The sequence below is a fragment of the Halichoerus grypus genome, chromosome X (assembly GCF_964656455.1).
Source record: "Halichoerus grypus chromosome X, mHalGry1.hap1.1, whole genome shotgun sequence".
Lineage (NCBI taxonomy): Eukaryota > Metazoa > Chordata > Mammalia > Carnivora > Phocidae > Halichoerus > Halichoerus grypus.
The window spans coordinates 4,524,820-4,546,998 of record NC_135727.1 but is presented as its reverse complement, the minus strand read 5'-3'; the positions used below and the strand labels follow the sequence as shown (position 1 = coordinate 4,546,998).

The 22,179-nt window shown below is 42.9% G+C and overlaps 1 protein-coding gene across 5 annotated transcripts in view; it reads right to left on the bottom strand.

The window, feature by feature from the left end:
- CD99L2 (CD99 molecule like 2) overlaps positions 1-22,179 on the bottom strand; it is an 86,634-nt gene that overhangs the window by 9,051 nt on the left and 55,404 nt on the right. For 3 of the 5 annotated variants that reach the window (XM_078065123.1, XM_078065125.1, XM_078065122.1), the window contains exons 3-5: positions 11,960-12,028; positions 11,742-11,828; positions 9,920-9,979 (exon numbers count right to left, since the gene is read on the bottom strand). In XM_078065123.1, the coding sequence (XP_077921249.1) occupies positions 9,920-9,979; positions 11,742-11,828; positions 11,960-12,028 (216 nt within the window). The remainder of the gene's footprint in view (positions 1-9,919; positions 9,980-11,741; positions 11,829-11,959; positions 12,029-22,179) is intronic. The other 2 variants (XM_078065126.1, XM_078065124.1) reach the window with 1 other exon arrangement.

Here is a 22,179-nt window from a genome sequence, read left to right as displayed (position 1 = left end):
GCTTGACTCTGAAAGGGCCCTTCGGTGTCAGAACTGGTCTTTATCAGGGCCCTGGTGGCAGTCACACGCGTCTATACCCGTAAGCGTGATAAAACTGCACAGAACTCAACACACACACACTTACCTCCCCAGACAGCAGCGCCCTGACGAGCAACTGGTGCCATTTCAGGACATTCATTAGCCTTGGGCTCTCCCTTCTTCTCAGGGCAGAGTGCTCATTCATGGAGGGGGGCTGTACGCCCAGGGCCCAGGATTTTTAAGGGAAACCGCTCTGGGATGTTGGAAGCAATGAACTCTGGCACTTCCTTCACCAACTGGAGTCCGGGGATGCACAGGTTCATGGACTGTAACACATGTGCCCTTCTGGTGGGGGGGGTGTTGGTAACGGGGGGGGGGGGGCATAATTTTGCTGTGAACCTAAAACTGCTCTGAAAAATAAAGTCTATTTTTTTTTTTTTTAAAGAGTGTGGGGGATAGAAAATGAGGTTTGTTATGTTCCCACTTAGGGCTGAATCCTTGAGTTAAAGATCCCTGATTGGATATGAATGGTTATTTCAAAAGCACGGTCAGTGCCGTTGGAGAGCACCGAGCAGAGAGGACGACACAGGGTCCTTTGTGCACCAGCAGGTCCGCAGCGAGGTCGCTTGTGAGGATCCGGAGTCTGATGGTGTTGGCCCATCGGTGGTCCCTTCTGCTGCACTGGACGTGGCCACCGCCGAGGGCAGGGGCAGTCTTCTCCTAGGCGTCCTCTGCTCATGTGCTCAGGTCAGCAGATTTCCACATAGGTTTGAGCAATTCAACCTCCCCTTTCTTTCACCTCGAGTCTTGAACCTCACAATCTGTATGATCGTGAGCTACAAGAATGTTACATGAAATGTAGACAGGATGGCGTTATCCACACAAGCCAAAAAGTGGAAACTACCCAAAGGTCTACCAGTTAATGAATACAGATGTTTTTGGAATTTATGGGAAGGGTTTAATTATCCCTAATGTAAAAGGAGTCCTTACAAGTCGACGAGAAAAGATGCAGACTCCAGTAAAAAGAAAAAAAAAAAAAAATATGGGCAACGAATGTGAACAGGGAATTCAACACAATATTTTAAGAGGGTCTAATAAGATCTAGAGGTAAAAAGTGTTCCACCTCTCTTGTAGTCAAAGAAATGCAAATGTCAACAGGACAGCATTTTATACTGATCAAATTTACAAAGATTACAAAACTAGCATACCCAGGGAAGGTGAGGACAGGCAGGAGGGGACACCGGTACCTCAGGGGAAGGCCACTTGGCAGTACACTTGAAGAGTCGCATCATTAAAACTTTATACTTCCTGTGACCCAGCAAGTCAACATCTAGGAATTTCGCTGACAAACACTGAGGGTTTTGTGTATTTGGCTCTGAGGAGGTTTATCACCGCATGGTGTCGAGCAGTAAATAGCCGGAGGGAGAGACCGCTCAAAATAGGAACTGGTTAAATAAATTATGGTATAACATCATGCACTCATTAACACAGTATTTTAGAGCACTCTTTAATGACCGAGAAAGACAGTCAGGGTGTTACTGAATAAAAACTGGTTTTAAAAAAGCAGCATGGTCCCATTTTTATAAAAATAAATATTTACAAATGTATATTATCTAGAGAAAAAGTACTACAAGCATATACTCCAAAGTATTACTGGTGATTCTTCCTAGATGGTAAAACAATAAAGGAGTCCTTTCATGTAATTTATAAGACACGTTTCAAACATACCAGCCCCTATTGTCCCACACCTGGAGGGACAGCTCAAAGAAGCTATTCCACACGCTGCTGGCAGGATCTTCATTTTCAAGGACGGTACGTTTTGTATCCCTACCTGCCTCCTGGGTTCACAATTACATTATACACCACGCTTACATACCAGAGGCCAGGGTTGCCCTCTCTTGTGCTAGAAATCCCCCTGAACAGCATATCTCATGCTGCCACTGTCTTCGAGAACAGAAGCCTATGCATCCAGCTCGCTATGCGGAATGCCAGAGAAACTACAGGGACTGTCCTAGCTAGAAGAACTCCTACAGCTGTGGCGAGCACTGTCCGTACAGGGCACGCTAGGACAGGAAGCATTCGTCCGCGAGGAAGTCCTAAATATGCCCTGGCATGAACAGAAGCGCTAGATCCAGCGCATCCTCAAATGCAAAAGACAACAACGCACGTACCCGCGCACACGTCAGTCTTCAGGCCGCCACAAGCACGTTCCTGGGAGGCAGGGATGCAAGGCACGTATTCACCCTTCTCTGACAACAGCATAGCCCAGGGCTCACAGCGAGCGCCTGACACATCTGATTTGCCAAGGGCACGGAGAGCCGCGGAACGGTGGGGAGATTCTATCTAGAACTGCTGGGGGCGGGGGGATGTTCAAGTGTTTAAGGACTTTCGTAAGTATGTTAGTCTTCCAACAGCCACAGCTGGGACTTCTAGATTTTTTATAAATTTATTTTCATTATAAGAAGATGAGCAGCAGAAATGCAAAATAAAAAATTAAAAATGAATAAAGAAGGAAAAGGACTTGCTTCAAATGACCCATGGATACAAAGTCAAGTCAAACTGAAAAAACTGTCCAGAAGACGGCTGCCTCAGCTAACCACTGGGGATGCCATTCCTCACTGTCTCGGAAAGTCTCGAAGGCGCGGATCTCCCCCATCCCCCACCTCCGAGATGAGAACGCTCACTCTCCAGCCAGAGCACTGAACAGGTGCTGCCCCACGACCATCTCTGAGGAGAACCCCCCCAAGAATGGAAAGGCTGTGACCCATCCCTTTAGGCGCCCTCCCTGGCCCACTCTCCCCTCCCATCCCCAGTGGATTCCTTGCGTCAACCTATCAAGGGGTTTTGGACAACACGCCAGTGGGGGTGATCTGGGGGTGCTAATGACACCCCCCTCCACTCCAGATCCTTTACCAACTAAGAACAGATGCAAGGAGCCAGAGGAATATCAGGCAAAGCACTCGCTTCACAAAGAGCCTGGCAAGTACACCAGCATCGGCGAGGTCAGGGCTTCCTTAGAGGACCTGGCCTGCAGCCCAATGGAAGCTTCCTATTTGTCCTCTCCCCTCTCACGAAATCCCCTTGGAGCTCAGCTGGGGGAAAGCTGGGTTCACAGACCAGATCACAGAGTTCACGGCCTCTAAGAGCACACTTACCCAGCCAGAGGGCCCTTTGGGGTCCAGGAGAAAGCACTGCATGCCATGACCCCATGACAGATGTGGCCCAGAGGGTCAGCAGCCGAGCTCATCAAGCGTGTCACCCTTCCCTTCACAGGGAGGCATGCATGAGAGGGTCTGTTCCATTTTAGTCCCCCTCATTTCAGCAAACACTTACTGGGGTGCCAGGGGTACACAAGAAAAGAGGCGCCTGCCTTTGGGAAGCCAAATCCAGCAGGAGTGAAAGTGTGTCACTCAGCACGGTGCGGGCTAGCCTGCGCCAGCAGGGTGACAGAGGTTCCACGAGGACAATGAAGGCAGGACGGGGCTGTCACGCCTGAGGGCCATCCTGGGTTGGGCCGCAGAGGGACACAGAGTGGCGGAGCCGATCTTAGAGGCATCTCTTAAGGGATGGGGAGCTTAGCCCTCTCCGGGAAATGAGTGGGAATTCATCAGGTGCAAGAACAGCGCGTGGCAGACAGACAGCTCGGCAGGCTGAGGGGCTTGAAATCATCCTGTAGGTGGTGGGGAGCCATTAAAGAGGCTTGTCTTTTGGCTTCTTTAAAAATTTTTCCCTATATTTAATTAAGAAAAATTTCAAACATACTAAAAAGTTGAAAACATTGTACAGTGAACACTCTTATCCACCCTCTGAATTCTATAGTGTTTGGCACCATGTGCTATATCACATGTCCGTCCGCCTGTCCATCCGTCCCTCCATCCATTCATCACTCTTATTTCTACGCTGCATTTCAAAGGCAGTCACAGACATCCGTACACACCACCCCTAAATGTATTATGACCTACGGTTCCACATTTGCTTAGGATGCCCTTTTTTAAGGTAAAATTTACATATGGTAAAATACACAAATCTTACGTGTACTATTTGATAAGTTTGGGCAGATGCAGCCCCCTGCGGAAGCCGTACCTCCACCAAAATATATAACAGCACCGTCACCTCAGAAAGTTCTCTCGTGTCCCTGCCCTATCGACCCCTGTCCACATCCCAACCCCGGGAGCCACAGACCTCGTTTCTAACTTTATAGATCAGTTTTGCAAGTATCAGAATTTCATATGGTTGGGCTCATATAGTATGCACTCTCTTTTCATTGACTTCTTTCACTCGGCATAACATTTTTGATATTTACCCATGTTTTTATATTGGCAATTCGTTCTGTCATATGAATATATAAAGATATCACAATTTGTCTATTCATTCTGCTGCTGGTAGTTGGGCTGTTCCCAGTGTTTTTTGTTTTTGTTTTGCTATTATAAATAAAGCTGCTATGAATATTCTTTATAAGTCTTTTTTGGACAGAAGCTCTCATTTCTCTGGAATAGGAGTGAGACTGCTGAGTCACTGGGTAGGTCTATGTTCAGTATTTTACGAAGCTTTCCATTGTCACCAACAATGTAGGAGAGTTTCAGTTAACCCACATCTGCATTGACATTTGGTATTGTCAGTCTTTCTAATTTTAGCCACTCTGGTGGATGCGTTGTGGTAGTTCGTTGTGGATTTAATTTGCATTTCCCCAATGAATAATGATTTTGAACATCTTCATATAATTTCCTTCTATATAAAGTGTCCATTCAAATCTTATGCTCGTTTTTTTTTTTTTAAATGCTCGTTTTTTTTTAACTGGGCTGTTTGTCTTTTCATTAGTACACAATAGTTTTAAACAGAGGACTGACCAAAGCAGTTTTGTGCTCCTGAGGGTTCTCTCTGGCAGCGGTGTGGGGGGACAAACTGGAGCCAGGAGACCAGTTAAGAGGTTAAGGTAACGACCCAAGAGGGGAGGGGATGTGGACCTGGGCTTGAGGGGAAGCAAAGAGAAGATTCTAAATTCAAATGACACTAGGGGAGAGGACTTCTGGCATGACCAAGTGAGGAGGTCAACAAATCCTCTCCTCAAAAAGCAGCTATAACCCCGGACATTCAGAGGCAGCCATGTCAGGAAACGGATTTAGTTCCAGCGAGAAGAGCTGGAGTCTGTGGCCTCTGCGTCCAGGGTTTCTCTTGTTCCCCCTGCCCCCAAGGTCTTCCAGCAGCCAGTGGGACTGGGGAACGGTAGACAGGCCACAAAAGCCCGTGTGACTTGGAGCACCGTCAGCCTCTCAGTGGCGAGGAAACAGGGAGAGCCAGCGGCTCCTTCAGCCCCAGCAAGCCACCAGTCACCTTGCCAGGGATTTAAAAAGGAGGTGGAGAGGTAAGACAACCACAGGGGGCTTAATAAACTCTCCACAGAGCCTTGCTTGCCCTGAAGCCGAGCACATGCTCAGCAGAGACAGTCTGCTATTGGGTGAAGGCCAGCCATAGGGTTAGATCAATGGAGCAGACTGAGTCCAGGAACAAAACCTTACCCTTATGGTCAACGGGTTTTCACCAAGGGAGCCAAGACAGTTCAGTGGGGAAAGGATAATCTAATCAGCAAACAATGCCACAATTGGATATCCACATGCAAAAGAATAAGGTTGGACCCCTATCTCACGCCATATACAGATTAATTCAAAATGGAGCAGCAAAGACCTAAACATACAAGCTAAAACTATAACACCTTTAGAAGACATAGGAAAAAAATCTCCATGACTTTGATTGTTCTTAAACACCAAAGCATGATTCATAAAAAACCTGATAAACTGACCTTTATAAAGAAATAAATATTCAACAAACAACACTATTAAGAAAAGGAAAAGACAGCCATAGACTGGGAGAAGATATTTTCAAAATCATATACCTGATAAAGGACTTGTACCCAGATTATATAAAGAACTTGTAAAAGCAAAAAGCCCAATTTTTTTTACAAGGCAAAAAATCTGAACAGACTTCACCAAAGAATATAAAATAAGAATATAAAAAGATGTTCAACATCACTTCTCATTAGGGAAATACAAATGAAAAAACGGGGGCACCTGGGTGGCTCAGTCGGTTAAGCGTCTGCCTTCGGCCCAGGTCATGACCCCGGGATCCTGGGACTGAGTCTCGCATTGGGCTCCCTGTTCAGTGTGGAGCCTGCTTCTCTCTCTCCTCCTTGCTTGTGCACCCAACGCTCTCTCTCTCAAATAAATAAATAAAATCTTTAAAACAAAATGGAAAAATGATGAGATACCCCTACCTACCTATTAGAATGTCCCAAATCCAAAAGAGCTGACAATTCCAATTGCTGATGAGGACGTGAAGCAACAGGAACTCTCATTCATTGTTCATGGGAAAGCAAGATGGTGCAGCCACTTTAGAAGACAGCTGGGCAGTTTATCACCAAGTTAAACACCGACTTACCATATGACCCAGCAATCATACACACAGTTCCAAGTGAACTGAAAACTTACGTCCACACAAAAACCTGTAAGTGCTTATAAATGTTTATAGCAGCTTTATACATAAGCGTCAAAAACTGGATGCAACCAGGATGTCCTTCAACAGGTAAACAGCTAACAAAAAGTGCTCCATCCAGACAAAGGAATATTATTCAATGCTAAAAAGAAATACACTATCAAGCCATGAAAAGACATGGAGGAACCTTCAACGCATACTGCTAAGTGAAAGCAGTTCGTCTGCAAAGGCTACACGCTGCATGATTCTAATTATAGGACAGTAAGGAAAAGGCAAAGCTATGCAGAAGGTAAACAGATTAGTGGTTACACTAATAGAAAACAGATTAGGGTTGAGGAAGGGAGAGTGGCTGAGTACGAGGCGGATGGACAGAAGAACGTTTATGGTGACAGGACAGTTCTGTCTGGTACTTGGGTGGTGGACACGTGACCAAATGCATTTGTAAAAACCCACACAATTGTACATCACAAAGAGTGAACTTTAATGTATGTAAGCAAAAGAATGAAACAAAACCTCGACTAGCTGGGCAGGCGATCCCAGGACGGGATGCAGGCTGAGAAACGGAGGAGGAGGGAGAGAGGAGCCGACCCAAGTAACCTTAAAAAAGGCTATTTTGACTAGAAACTGTAAGGGAAAGACCAAAGGATTTAAATATAAACCCTGTACTGTCGATGGTAAAGTTGTTCCTCAGAGAGGTATGAGCGGATACCAAAATTGAGCAAGCACGCAAATCGTTGACGAATGGTAGGTTTCTCCCTGGCAGAGAGGGAAGTTACGGAGAAGCAAGAAAGGAAGGCCACAAGAAAGCTTGGGGCACTGGATCACAGTTGGAGAATAGGTATGAACTCATGTTTAGGTCAATATAAATGTTGATGAATAGAGAAATAATCATAGATGCATGTGTATACACGGTTTAGGAGATAACCACATACTTCTTGCCTACTCCTGCCCACTTAAAGGGTACAGAAGTAGCGACATCCCACTAAGTGACGAATACACTCAAGACTCAGGTCTTTGCTTCTAAAATCAATCACTTCCAGCGAGGAAGAGAATGATATACTGAATAGGACACCCAAGGAAACCTTCCCAGCAGGCAACAGCATTTAGGAAGAAGGGAATGAGACCAAGAAAGTGGGAGAGTGCCAGGAGGAGGCGGGAGAAAAGAATATGAAGCAGCAGATGGTCATCGAAGTCAAATACTGCAGAGGACACACGGGACAGAGAGCTGTGACCATCAAGGTCACTGGGGACCAAAGAGCAACTCAGGAGTGGGAGTTGAGGCTTGCATACACTAAGGTGTAGACCCAGAGGAGACAATGAGGAGTGGAAACTGGCCTCAGGTTTCTCAGTGGGTGAAAGTGCCAGGGAACGGAGGCGGCTGGCAGGACCTGTTGACAAGAGACTGCCCCTGTCACCCACAAGCAAAATACGGGGCGCTCCTGCAAGACCGACAGAAATATTTTCTTGAGAAAAAAAACCTATATAACAGATAACATATTATTTCAAAAACAAACTCCAAAACTACAGTTGAGTCTAGCGTATGTGCCTAAGACCCAAAGTTGGAAAATGCGTTAATTAGGATCGTTTTTTATGCTGATGATTATCACGTATTGAAATAGGATGTTTTATCTTCACTCGTGGCATTAGCATGTCTGCGTAGAGGAGAATGTCTGAGAATTTCATCGTGTGCTCATCATGACCATGTGGGACCAGGCTCACACTTGTATTTTTTGCTGGGACCCCCTTTATTTTCTTTTAATGACGCTTATAACGACAGAGGGTATAACTTAAGCTAACAATGGATTATTCTTTAGACGAGAAGTTTAAATATGAGCCTAATTAAAGAATTTTCCAACACTTCTTCCTTGCTAAAACATGTACTGGTAATAAGCCCCCAGCGTGCCATTCAGGCTTCCATCCGAGCGCACGCTCCCACTTGCTACCGCTGCCCGCATCTCACCATCTGGAAATACCATTTGTCACCCAGGAGTAATTGGCCAATTTGCTGGGTTTGCCCTTTAAATGTTCCATGTTCTCCTGACACCTGTGAGTTTCGTTTAGTGGCTTTTAGAACTTTTTACCCAAGATGACATTGTCTGGAAAGGTGTTCTGAAGGACAGATGTGACTACGGTATCCTTTAATCGGAAGAGAACACTGTTCCACAGGAAATGTACACGGTCCCTGCAAGAAGGGGGCAAACGCTAACGCCACAACCAGACACACTCCTAACTCATTCACGCAGGACATGCTAAGTCACAACCTGCCCCCACAACAGGCTGCGATCACGCCAGTCACAACCGTAACAACTTCGCATCCTAACTACAAGTTACAACCACAACATACCATCAAAACAGGCAACCACCGCAAGTAACAATCGCAAGTTCCAATCATAGCTTATTTTGCCACATCAAATCCGGCTGATCCTCTCCATAGTAGGATCAGATCTTGATGTGTATTAGGATAAAAGGTTTAAATCTTTGGTGGTTTTGGAGGGAGGGGAAGGGCAGGACTAAGAAGGGCTAGCACGAGGGGGTTTCCTTGTGGTGATGGAACAGTTCTGTATTCGGCATCCTGGTTGGTCGCGGTCACTGAAATCTACACACATGACGAAATTTCATAGACCCACCGTGTGCGCATGCACACATGAGTACATGCAAAAGCTGATGCAATCTGAATCGGGTCTGTATGCGACTTAATCACAGTCTGTACCAATGCCCACTTCCTCTGACAACACACTCCTGTTATTTGTAAGGTCAGTGGCGACCTTCAGGGGACCCTGGGTGAACAGTACACAGAAATTCTCCTGAATAATTTTTATAACTTCTTGTGAGTTTTAAACTAATTTTATTTTATTCTATCCCTAATGTGGGACTCGAACTCACAACCCTGAGGATAATCTCCTTTTTGATCCAGACAATTAAGAGTTGCACGCTCTACGGACTGAGCCAGCCAGGCACCCTGAGTTTTAAACTATTTTAAACTAAAAAGATATTTTAAAAGATGTCAGACTTGCTCTGGGTCTCCTAAAAAAATGCTTGTCATGATGAGCCTTGCTCTTCCCAACCCAAGGGTGACAGGATCCCCAGGTTGGGGGCAGGAGTGGTCCCCAGTCACTGGTGCCGCCTGGGCAAGCGGCTCTGGCTCGGGATGGAGATATTAGCCATGCTGCACTTTGCCTTGGGGACGCCAGGGGGAACGTGTGGCTTTTCCAAATTGGCTTATAAAGCCCTCCCCCTTTGCGCTGCACAGCCCACATGATTCCAAGTGAGCCCTCCAAGTTGTAAGCAGGATGTCTAAAAACGACCTCTTATATCCCAGAGGCTGAGTGAGAACAGCTCAATTAATCTGGTCGCCATGTAATCACATTTGTAATGAGATGAAGGCGTTTAGACAAATCAATGCTCCTAATTTTACCTTTGTCAGGTTTGTATTCACCACCGCCTACAATGTCTTCAAGATCCTTGTCTGAAAAACCTGGAGAAAACCAAATATACGTGTCAATACCACAACACATTTTTCAGGGACAAAAATCTTGTGTTAGTGTTGCCCAACATCCCCAGAGACTGACTGCCAGTTAAGAATGTCCCTGATGAATATGATAGGCAAAATTCTAACAGGGCACTAAGATTCCCTCCCACTAGAGGACACACCTTGCATAATCTCCCATCACTTGGAGCGTGAGTGGGACCATGAACAAGGTGGCCATCCCCGCTGCCATTAGGTTATATTAGCCGCCAAAGGTAAAGAGATGTTGCGGATGTAATTAAGGCCCCAAATCAGTTTGACTTTGCCTGAATCAGAAAGGAGATTATCCTCAGTGGGCCTGACTCAAGCAGGCAAGCAGGGTGAGGCCTTCCTGAGCTCAGACACTAGAAGCAACAGAGTTAGTCCTCCTCTCCCAGCTCTCCCGTCTCTGTCTTTCTCCATCAGTTCTACGACTGCAAGTAAAGGTACTCTGCCAACCACCACACGAACTTGGAGGAGAACCCAAGCTCAGAGGAGACCAGGCCGGGCTGACGTCATGATGGCAGCTCGGGAGGCCCTGGACTTTAGAAAGCTCGGCTTACTGTTCCTGAACGCCTCACTCACCAAAGGAAACGGAGTTCATAAATGGGTGCTACCTTAACTCGTGAAGCTTGTGATCATTTGTTATGACGCAATAGAAAAGTAATACAAGGAAACAGAAAAAAATGGATTCTGGCTTAACCGCTGAGTACACGACTTTAATGTTGTGTGTGAGGAAATGGAAAGTAGGCTGAAAGTATTTCTGCCATGTTTTTTGAGTCAACCGTACTACTTTGGAGTGCACTTGAGTGACTATTTTGGTTTTGAGTTTATCAGTGGCTCCGTGCCACAGAAGACCACTTTTCCTAGAAAGAATCAGTGATGGTCAAACTAGGGTTATGGCAGCTTGAATATTTGGCAGATGTTTTCTTGAAAATGAAATGAAATGACGCTGTCCCTTCAAAGAAAACCACTGGCAAGATCTGTTGCCAATGGTAAGATTTCAAACAAAACTTAGAATTTTGAAAAATCTGTATCTACTACTGTGAGCTTAGCAGCCTCCCAATACTAAAGACTTGATCTAAGGAGCTGGGAGTGACATTAACAAATGTGAGTTTGGGGTACTGCATAATGAAACATGGCATTATTTGGAAGTTCAAAAGACCTCAGGACACCAGTATTTCCAAATGACCAACGCACAATATATAAAACTACGAATGGGTAAAAATTCCATTGAAAGTCCAAGCAAGTCCTCAAGGGTTTAATGGAATCGAGTATGAAAAGTTCACCGATACGGTGTCACATTCCACACTACACTGAAACGGTAAGAAACCGCCGCCTGAGTTTTGGTGTCTTAACAAAGAAGAATATCTACAACAATGACCTAAAAAGTCAATTAAAATATTCCTCCCTTTTTCAACTGCATATGTATATGAGGCCAGATTTCCTTCATACACTTCATTACAACTGAATCCGGAAACAGAGTGAATCTAGCTCTTCTGCTGAGACATTACAGAAATGTGCAAAAAATGTACACAGAAACAAAAGCCTTTGAAATCCTCAATGATTTTGGGAGTCGAGACCAAAATGTTTGTGAACTACTATTTAGGGTTCTCCTACGCCTTGGCTCTGCTGGGCCCTGGGGGGCTCTGCAGGCCACTGTGGTGAAGGAGCGACAACGCGGCCAGGGAGCCGCCATGCTGGCCGGTGCTTCCAGCCAGCTCTGACTTACCTCCTCCTCCTCCTGCGCTCGGTCTCCTGCGGCCGTCATCTCGATCATTTCGGTCATCCAGGGCATCAGCCAAGTTAAAATCATCATCTGCAGTGGGCCCCAAAACATACAAGAGAAAGTCAACTGGTTAAAGCACAGGGAGCTCTTCGGACATTTGCCCCAAAGAGAGCTCCACGGTACCCTTCTTCACTGCCCCCCCCTCAGAGCGGCAGCTTTACCTGCAGGCTTTGCTGGAGCTCTGGTTGTTCCTGGCCTCTTAGTTGTGGTGCTGCCATGGTTCCATCTCGCTAAAGTGGGGAAGGGGGACAGCATGGGAACACATTTAGTAACAAAATACAGCAGCCACTTCATGGCTCAGGGATGTTACATCATGAGTATGGTGCACTTGTCTTAGTCCTTGAGGCCCCTCTAAGGCCTCTGACAACTCCTTTGAGGATGACAAAGAAATGCAGAAGGTTTAAATGAGATGAGTTCCATTCACTTTTCTTCAGAGGACTGGTGGTAAGGCAGACATGGTCCCACAAATAACCTGAAGATTAATGGAGCGAGGTGTTCAGCCTAGATCTGCTGGACAGGACCCCATGGTCCGGGGGGTTCCAGAGCTTGAGCACGACCCTTGGGAGCTTCAGGCCTTGGTTTCCACCAGTATCAACCTGGCATCATAACCATAAATAATACTGTGCAGGGATGGACTGAGGTTATGTTCCCAGTAGAGTATGGGAATGTCTTATAAACTGAAAGTAGTATAATACCACCAAAATATTTTATATAAGCATGGTTGTTACTCCTGTAACTATTAGGTTTTTCAGCTCAACCAGACTCCTCTAAAAATACAGACTTCTTTCACTCCTATCACATAGCATACTATGTATCAGTTTTCTAATAGTTTCTTTCCTTAGACATCAAGACTTTGGTGTAACTGTTCCTACTATTAGGAATTGGTTGAAAGTAAAAAGATGGGTAAAAGTATATGATACAAATAGCAACTGTGGGAGAGCTGGAGTAGCTATATTACTATCAGATAAAACACACATTAAGACAAACACTGTTACAAGAGTCAAAGAATGACATTTTGTAATCATGAAAGGATAAATCCAGCAGAAAGATAAAATTTTAAACATATATGCACCCAACAATCAAGCCCCAACATACAAGAAGGAAAAAAAATGGCAAAAATTGAAGAATAGGCAACTTGACAATAATAGTTGTAGATTTCAATACCATCCTTTCAATCATAGATAGAAAAGCTTGATAGAAAATCAGAAAGGAAGATTTGGACCAATGGGTTGAAGAAGAAATCACAGGGCAAATTATTAAATACCTTGAGATGAATGAAAAAGAAAACACAACATACCAAAACTTATGTGTTATTATGAAAGCAGTGCTGGGGGCTGGGGAATTTCTAGCTGTAAACATTGACATTTAAAAAAAAAAAAAAGGTCTCAAATCAATAGCTTAATCTTTCACATTAAAATATTAGATAGGGGTGCCTGGGTGGCTCAGTCAGTTAAGGGTCCAACTCTTATTTCAGCTCAGGTCATGATCTCAGGGTCAGGAGATTGAGCCCCACATCGGGCACCATGCTCAGCAGCAAATCTGCTTGAGATTCTCTCTCCCCTTCTCCCTCTGCCCTTCCCCCCACTCTCTCAAATAAATGAATAAATAAAATCTTAAAAAAAAAAAGAAATTAAAGAGGAAACCAAACCTACATCAAGCAGGAGAAAATAAAAATTGTAGCAGAAACAATTGCAATAGAGAATATAAAAAACAGAAAAAAACAAATCCAAAAATTGGATTCTTTCAACAAAATTGATGAACTGTTACATGACCCAAGACAAAAAGAAAGAAGACCCAAATTACTAAATTCAGGAATGAAGGAGAGACATTACCACCAACTGTACAGAAATAAAAAGAATTAAGGAACACTGAACAATTATATTACAATAAATTAGATAACCTAGATGAAATGGACAAATTCCTGTACAGAAACCACCAAAACTGACTCAAGAAGAAACACAAAATCTGACTAGACCTACAAGTAAAGAGAGTGAATCAGGGATTTAACAACTTCCCACAAAGAAAATCCCAGGACCAGAAGTCCTCATTGATGATTTCTACCAAATATTTAAAGAACAATCAAAGTCATTAAGGAGGGCATGTGATGTGATGAGCACCGGGTGTTATACTGAACTGATGAATCATTGAACATTATATCAAAAACCAATGATGTACTATACCTTGGCTAATTGAATTTAAATTAAAAAAAAATAAAGAAAAATCAAAGTCAATTCTTCTTAAACTCCTCCAAAAAGTAGAGGGAATACTTCCTAACTAATTCTATGAAGCCAGTAGTACTTTATACCAAAGCCACCACAAGATAACTAGATAACAAATCTACCACAGACCTCTAACCCTTATGGGTACAAATGCAAAATCCTCAACAAAATACTAGCAAACCAAATCCAGCCACATATTAGGATTATAAAACATGGCCAAGTAAGGATTTATTCCAGGAATGCAAGGGTAGCTCAATATAAGAAAAATCAATCACTGTGATATCCAAAACTAATAGAACAAAGGGAAATAAAACACTTGATCATCTCAATAGATGCAGAAACGCATCTGACAAAAGCCAAAACCATTTCATGCTAAAAAAAATACTTTTTATCTAGGAATAGAAGGGAATTTCCTCAACCTGACAAAGGGCATCTATGAAAAATCCACAGTAAACATCGTATTTAAGGATGAAAGACTGAAAGCTTTTCTCCTAAGATCATCAACAAGACAAAGGAGGTCTACTCTCACCACTTCTATTAAATATTGTACAGGGCAATTAGGCAAGAAAAAAAGTCATCTAGACTGTGAAGAAAGAAGTAAAACTATCTCTAGTCAAAGATGACACGACCTTACATATAGAAAACCTTAACAATCCAGACCTACCCCCCACCAAAAAAAAAACTGTCTTAGAGATAGTAAGTCCAGCAAAGCTGCAGGATACAAGATCAATATACAAAAATTGTATTTCTATATATTAGCAATGATCTGAAAAGGAAAATAAAGTGATTCCATTATAATAGCATCAAAAGAATAAAATTCTTAGGAATTAACTTAACAAAGGATGTGTAAAGATTTGTACACTAAAAGCCACAAAAGTGTTGAAAGAAATAAAAGGAGTCTAAGTGGAATACCCCATTGTCATAGAAGACTCACTATGGTTAAGATGGCAATATTACCCAAATTAATCTACAGATTCTATGCAATCTCTACCAAAATTTCAACTGCCTTTTTTTTTTTTTTTTTTTACAGAAATGGATAAACTGATCCTAAAATTCAAATGGAATTACATGGGAGCCCAAATAGCCAAAATAATAGTAAGAACAAAATTAGAAGAGTCACACTACAAACCTACAGTAATCAAACCTGTGCGATACTGGCATACGAATATATATATAGACCAATGTCACAGTATTGAGAGTACAAAAAGAACCCACATATTTATGGTCAACTGATTTTCAAGAGGGTGCCAAGACCATTCAATGGGGGAAAAGAATGGTCTTTTTAATAAATGTTGCTGGGACAACTGGATATCCACATGCAGAAGAATGAGGTTGGACCCCTTCCTCACACCATATACAAAATTACCTCAAAATAGATCAATCTGGCCACAAATTTTCAGAGATGACACCAAAAGCATGAGCAACAAAAGAAAAAGGATAAATTAAACTTCATCAAAATTTAAAACCTCCGTGCATCTAAGTACATTTTCAAGAAACTGAAAAGATAACCTAGGAAATGGGAGAAAATACTTGTAAATGATATCTGATGAAGGTCTAGCATTCAATATGTATAAAGACCTCCTCAGTCATCAGGAAAACACAAATAAAAACCACAATGAAGTTCTACTTCATCACTACTAGGAAGGCTATAATCTTTTTTTAAGTTGGAAAATAAAGACATAAACATAAAGCCAGAACCATAAAACCCTTAGAAGAAAACAGGAAAAAAAAATTTGACATCAGACCTGGCAGTGATTTCTTGGATGTGATACCAAAAGTACAGGGAACAAAAGCAAAAACAGACAAGTGGGACTACATCAAACTAAAAGGCTTCTGCACAGCAAACAGTCAAAATGAAAAGGCAATATATGGAATGAGAGAAAATATTTGTAGATCACATATCTGATAAGGGGTTAATATCCAAAATATGTAAGGAAATCCTACAACTCTATAGCAAAACAAAAAATCATCTGGTTAGAAAATGGGCAAAGGACTTAGATATTTCTTCAAAGAAATGGCCAACAGGTATATGAAAAGATGCTCAATATAACTAATCATCAGGAAAACGTAAATCAAAATGAGGTATCACCTCACATCTGTTAAGATGAATATTATTTTTAAAAAACCACAAAAGGTAACACGCTGGTAAGGTTGTGGAGAAAAGGTAACCCTTGCACACTGTTGGTGGGAATATAAAATGGTGCCGCCACTACGGAAACAGTATGGTGGTTCCAAAAAATGACAGAAACAGGACTACCACTGGATCTAGCAATCCTACTTCTAGGCTTATATCCAAAAGAAAGGTAATCAGGATCTCATATGTCTGCACGTCCATGTTCATTGCAACCGTATTCTCAATAGCTGTGAGAAAGAAATAATCTAAGTGACCACTGATGGATGAATGGCTAATGAAAATGTGCTATGTAAATAAAATGGAACATTATTCAGCCTTAAATAGAAAGAAATCCTGCTACTTGGGACAACACAGATGGACCTGGAGGATACTATGCTAAGTTAAATAAGCCAAACACAGAAGGACAAATACTGCACGATCTCACTTAATTTAGGAGGAATCTAAAGTAGTCAAATTCATAGAATCAGATAGAATGGTGGTTACAGGGCTGGGGGGAGAAGGAATGGGGTGGTGTTAGTCAAAGGGTACAAAGCTTCAGGAAAAAAGGGGGGAAATAAGTTGGCTAGGATGTGGAGAAACTGGAATCCTACACACAGCTGGTGGGAACGTAAAATGGCGCAGCCACTGTGGAAAACAGTTTGGCGGTTCCTCAAAACCTCAAACGTAGAATGACCACATGACCTTGCAATTCCACTCCCAGGTATATGCCCCTAAGAATTAAAAACAGGTATTCAGACAAGACTGTGTACACACATGTTCATAGCAGCAGTATTCACAACAGCCAAAAGGTGGAAACAGCCAAATGTCCATCAACTGATGAATGAACAAACCGTGTGGTCTATCCATACAATGGAATATTAGTCATAAAAAGAATGAAGCACTGATATGCAGGCTATAAGGTGGGTGTGCCCCCAAAACATTCTGCTAAATGAAAGACAAAAGGTCACATATTATATGATAGTATTTATGTGAAATACCCAAAATAGATAAATCAACTGATATAGAAAGTACATTGGTGACTGTCTGGGGCAAGGGGAGGGGGGAAAGGAGGAAAAAATTGCTGAATGGGTAAGGGATTTTACTTTGGAGGGATGGAAATGTTTTGGGACTGGAGAGACATGGTGGTTGCCCAACACTGTGAATGTTTTCAAACAGCTGATTTTAGGTTACGTGAATTTTACTTCAATAATTTTTTAAACAAAGAGGGACAGGTGGGAAAGGAGATCATCTCCACAACTACAGGTTTATTCCTCCATAATTCAGTTTTAATCAAAGTATAGATAGAAGTTGAGAATATGGCAAGTTTTTCCCTTAAAATGACCATGCTTGCTTACTCTTTGGGAAGGCTTTTGGTACACCAACATGTACCTAAATGTGAAGATCACACCAATGGGTGGGTTTTTATGAGAAGAGGACCACGTGATAACCTATCATTATATATATACTTTTTTTTTTTTTAAAGATTTTATTTATGGGGCGCCTGGGTGGCTCAGTTGGTTAAGCGACTGCCTTCGGCTCAGGTCATGATCCTGGAGTCCCTGGATCGAGTCCCGCATCGGGCTCCCTGCTCAGTGGGGAGTCTGCTTCTCCCTCTGACCCTCCCCCATCTCATGCTCTCTCTCTCATTCTCTCTATCTCAAATAAATAAATAAAATCTTAAAAAAAAAAAAAGATTTTATTTATTTACTTGAGACAGAATGAGAGAGAGAGAGAGAGAGAGAGCACACGAGAGGGGGGAGGGTCAGAGGGAGAAGCAGGCTCCCTGCCGAGCAGGGAGCCCGATGCGGGACTCGATCCAGGGACTCCAGGATCATGACCTGAGCCGAAGGCAGTCGCTTAACCAACTGAGCCACCCAGGCGCCCTATATATACTTTTTAATCTAGCTCATCAATAGTTTAGAGAGGATTTTAGGTCTATAATTTCCATTTGACTTTAAGCTGTAAAATGAAAAAGCACAGCATACCTCTCTGAAGGAGGCTCTGTGTATCTATATTATGGTGATACGTTACTGAAACCATTATTTGAGCAATTTTCAGAAAAGCAATGGTCACTTACATAATATTACTTTAAAATCTCTAGGACTGAAACCGCTCATGTAAAAATATTTATTTTTCCAGATTTTTTTTTAAAAAAGTCAACTGACCAGAGATGTAATAAGGGCTTATTTTCAGACTCTCCTTCTGTCTGACTGACCTAATCACGTGTATCCTACACCAGTACCACGCAGTCTCGATCATTATAGCTTTGCGGAGTTCTGCCCGACTACACCCAGAGAACATTCCTTACCACGCGTGTGGAACCAGTGGCTCTATCAGAGCCAGAGCCTGCGGGGATGTAGAACGTTAGCTTGGATTTGTGTGATTTTTAAGATGCTATTAACTACAGATTTTCCTGTCATGATTCTTTAAATGGGATTTATTATCCATAATTGAGAGCAAGAAAGTCTAGCTGCTTATCAAGGAATTAGAACAGTAGGCCAACTTCATGAAAGCAGTGAGCTCCTAAAATAAAGAAACCTAGTTCTGTGAAGCTTTTCTCAAAATGTCAAGCTTGGAAAAGATTCTTTGCTGCCCAGCAAATGCTGCCCAGCAACATGGCACTCCTGCCAGAAGGGATTCTTTTCAGTATGTGCCTACAACACAGTAAACAAAACTGACCAGGTTCCCCCAGGTGGGGCTTAATGATGGCATCCATGGCAATCCGAGGAAATAGGGAAACTCATAAGAAGCTTTACAGGGCAGGGGCGCCTGGGTAGCTCAGTCGGTTAAGCAGCCAACTCTTAATTTCAGCTCAGGTCATGATCTCAAGGTCCTGGGATCGAGCCCCATGTTGGGCTCCATACCCTTGCAGAGTCTGCTTCAGATTCTCTCCCTTTGCCTCTCCTCCACACTCTCTCTCTCTCTCTCTCAAATAAATAATTTAAAAAGAAAGAAAGGAAGCTTTATAGGGCAAAAGCAGGAGTGTGCTCCCTGTGAGGGGATTACACACACAGCAAAAGGAAGAGATGGAGGGAAAAGGGGTGGAGATGGAAGGAGAGGGTGGAGGCAGGGATGGAGGGAGAGAGGAGCAAAGTTCTGAAAGCAGTGCAGGTGAACCTTGAAAACATTATGCTGAGTAAAAGAAGCCAAACATGAAGTCCACATTATACGACTCCATTTATATTAAATATCTGGAAGAGGGAAATCCATAGAGACAGGTCAGGGGCTGGGGGAGGGAAATAATCAGGGGATTGACAGCTAAAGGGTACAGTTCCTTTTTGAGGTAATGGAAATGTTCTTAAATGGACTGTAGTGTGGGCGCCTGGATGGCTCAGTCAGTTAAGCATCCCCCTTCGGCTCAGGTCATGATCCCAGGTTCCTGGGATTGGGCCCCCTCATCGGGCTCCCTGCTCTGCAGGGAGCCTGCTTCTCCCTCTCCTTCTGCCCCTCCCCCTGCTCATGGTCGCGTGCTCACTCACTCTCTCTCAAATTTAAAAAATCTTAAAAAAAAGAAAAAGGGGAAAAAAAGGATAGCAGAGTGATGAGGTTTTGGAGGATGTCATTCAACCAAAGACATCACATGCTGGTGCTCCTATGGGTCCTGGACACACTGGCTGATGGATGCTGATGAAGATCAGATGGGCAGGTGCACAACAGAGAAAGGGATGTAAATACTAAAAAGTCCTCCATCAGGAAAATAACAAATTTCCTAATTGGGGGTCTTTATACTTAGGTTTGTTTTTGTTTTGTTTTTTTGGTCATTTTATTTGGGGAGATGTTAAATGATTTCATTAAAACTGTCATTGCTAATAAACTGTTTATTTTCCTGGGAATCCAAAAGGCCACCTGCACGTATAGGACGGTGAGCATACTTAGGGAAGACCTGAGAACACCCTAAGCTCTCACCTCACAGCATACATGCAAATGAACTTCTAAGAGATTTGTGGTTTCAGGTTTATCATCCATTTTGAGTTAATTTTTGTATAAGGTGTGAGGCAGGGGTCCAACTTCATTCTTTTGCAACTGGATATCCAGTTGTCCCAGCACTACTTATTGACGAGATTATTCTTTTCCCATTGGACAGTCTTGGCATCTTTGTCAAAAGTCAACTGGCCATCGATGTAATGGTTTATTTCTAGATTCTCAAATCTATTCCATCGAACTCTAGGTCTCTTTATGCTAGTGCCACAGTATCTTGATTACTGCAGGTTTGTAGTAAGTTGTCAAATTAGGAAGTCTGAGTTCTCTTTTTCTTTTTTCAAGATTGTTTTGGCAATTTTTTTTTTTTTTTATTTAGAGAGAAAGAGTGCACGAATGAGCATCATAAGGCAGCGGGGAGGAAGGGAGAGAATCTTAAGCAGGCTCCATACCACACCCAGCATGGAGCCTGACACGGGGCTTGATCTCAGAACCCTGAGATCATGACCTGAGCCGAAATCAAGAGTTGGATGCTTAACTGACTGGGCCACCGAGGTACTCCAAGACTGTTTTGGCAATTTGGGGTCCCTTGAATTCCGTATGAACTTTAGGATCAGCTTGTCTGTTTCAGCAAAAATTCTAGCTGGGATTTTGACAGGAATTGCTTTTAGTGTGTTGATCAGTTTAAGCAGGCATGCATTCCTCATGTATGCTTGACTTACACCAGAGACTCAGCCACAGTCAAATCAAGGAACAATAATAATGGCTGACACTTACTGAGCACTGAACTCATACCAGTCCTGTGCTGAGCGCTTCATATGGGCCATCTCATCTAATCCTTATAATAATCCTAGGAGGCAGGGCTTATTATTAACCTCATGTAACACACGAGGAAACGGAGGCACAGAGAAGTCAGGTGACTCACCCAAGGTGGAAGTGGCAGAGGCAGGGTTCAGGCGCAGGAAGGCTGGCTCCAGAGCCCCTGCCTTTCTCAATCCAGAATATACAGAGAGCCCTCAAACCCATAAAAAAAAGACAAGCACACCAGCAGAAAAATGGGGAAAGGATATGAAACAGATAATTCACCAAAGAAGAAAATACAAATGGCCAATAAATATATGAAATGATGCTCCATCTCACTATAATTAGGAAAATGCATAATAAGCAATAAGATTTTGTCCATCGTATTGGTAAAATGCCTTTGATTAATAAAATCTGGTGATGTGCAGATCTGGGAGCAAAGGAACTCAACAGTATTCAGTGAATACATAATGGTACATTCATTTTGGAAACAATTTGGCAGGCTCTATTAAAATATAAAGTATGTATACCCTTCAGCCTGGTAGTTCCACTGAACTTATACACAAAGGATATGGGCAAGAATGTTCACTGAAGCCCTATTTGTAATTACGCAAAATGAAAGCAAATCACACATCGGCCAATAAGGAAATGGCAGCACTGGCCATGGCCAAAGCCACACCACTGGAATGCCAGCTCCATGAAGCCCAAGTTTACATCTGAAGTATAGATATAAAGATGTGGATATATGGATAATGTAGTAGGTTCCATGGTGGCCTCCAAAATATATAGTGGAGTCCTAATCCCCAGATGCCATAAACGAGACCCTATTTGGAAAAACGGTCTTTGCAGATGTAATTAAGGATACTGAGATGAGATCATGCAGGATTATCCAGGTGGGTTCTAAATCCAACAAAAAGAACCCCTATAAGAGCCTTCAGAGGGAGCGTGGTCCTGCTGACACCTTCATTTTGGACCTCTGGCTTCCCGAACTCTGAGAGACTATGTTTCTGTGGGTTTAAGCCTGTGGGTTTATAATACTTTGTTACAGTAGCCCTGGGAAATTAATACAGATAGACAGATACATTTATTCAGGTCTTCAGTACATATTAAATAAAAAAAAAGTTGTACAGTAATACACACATAACTAAATTAAAAAGCCTTACACGTTATGTAAAACAAAAAAACACTGAATAATCTATGTGTACAGATGTACGTAACAGCATAAAAAATCATATGGGACCAGCAGATCCCAAACGGACTTCAGCAGTTCCCTCCCGGGATGGGAGTGACATTTGTAGGATGGGGGGGTGGGTTGCACAAAATCTCGGCT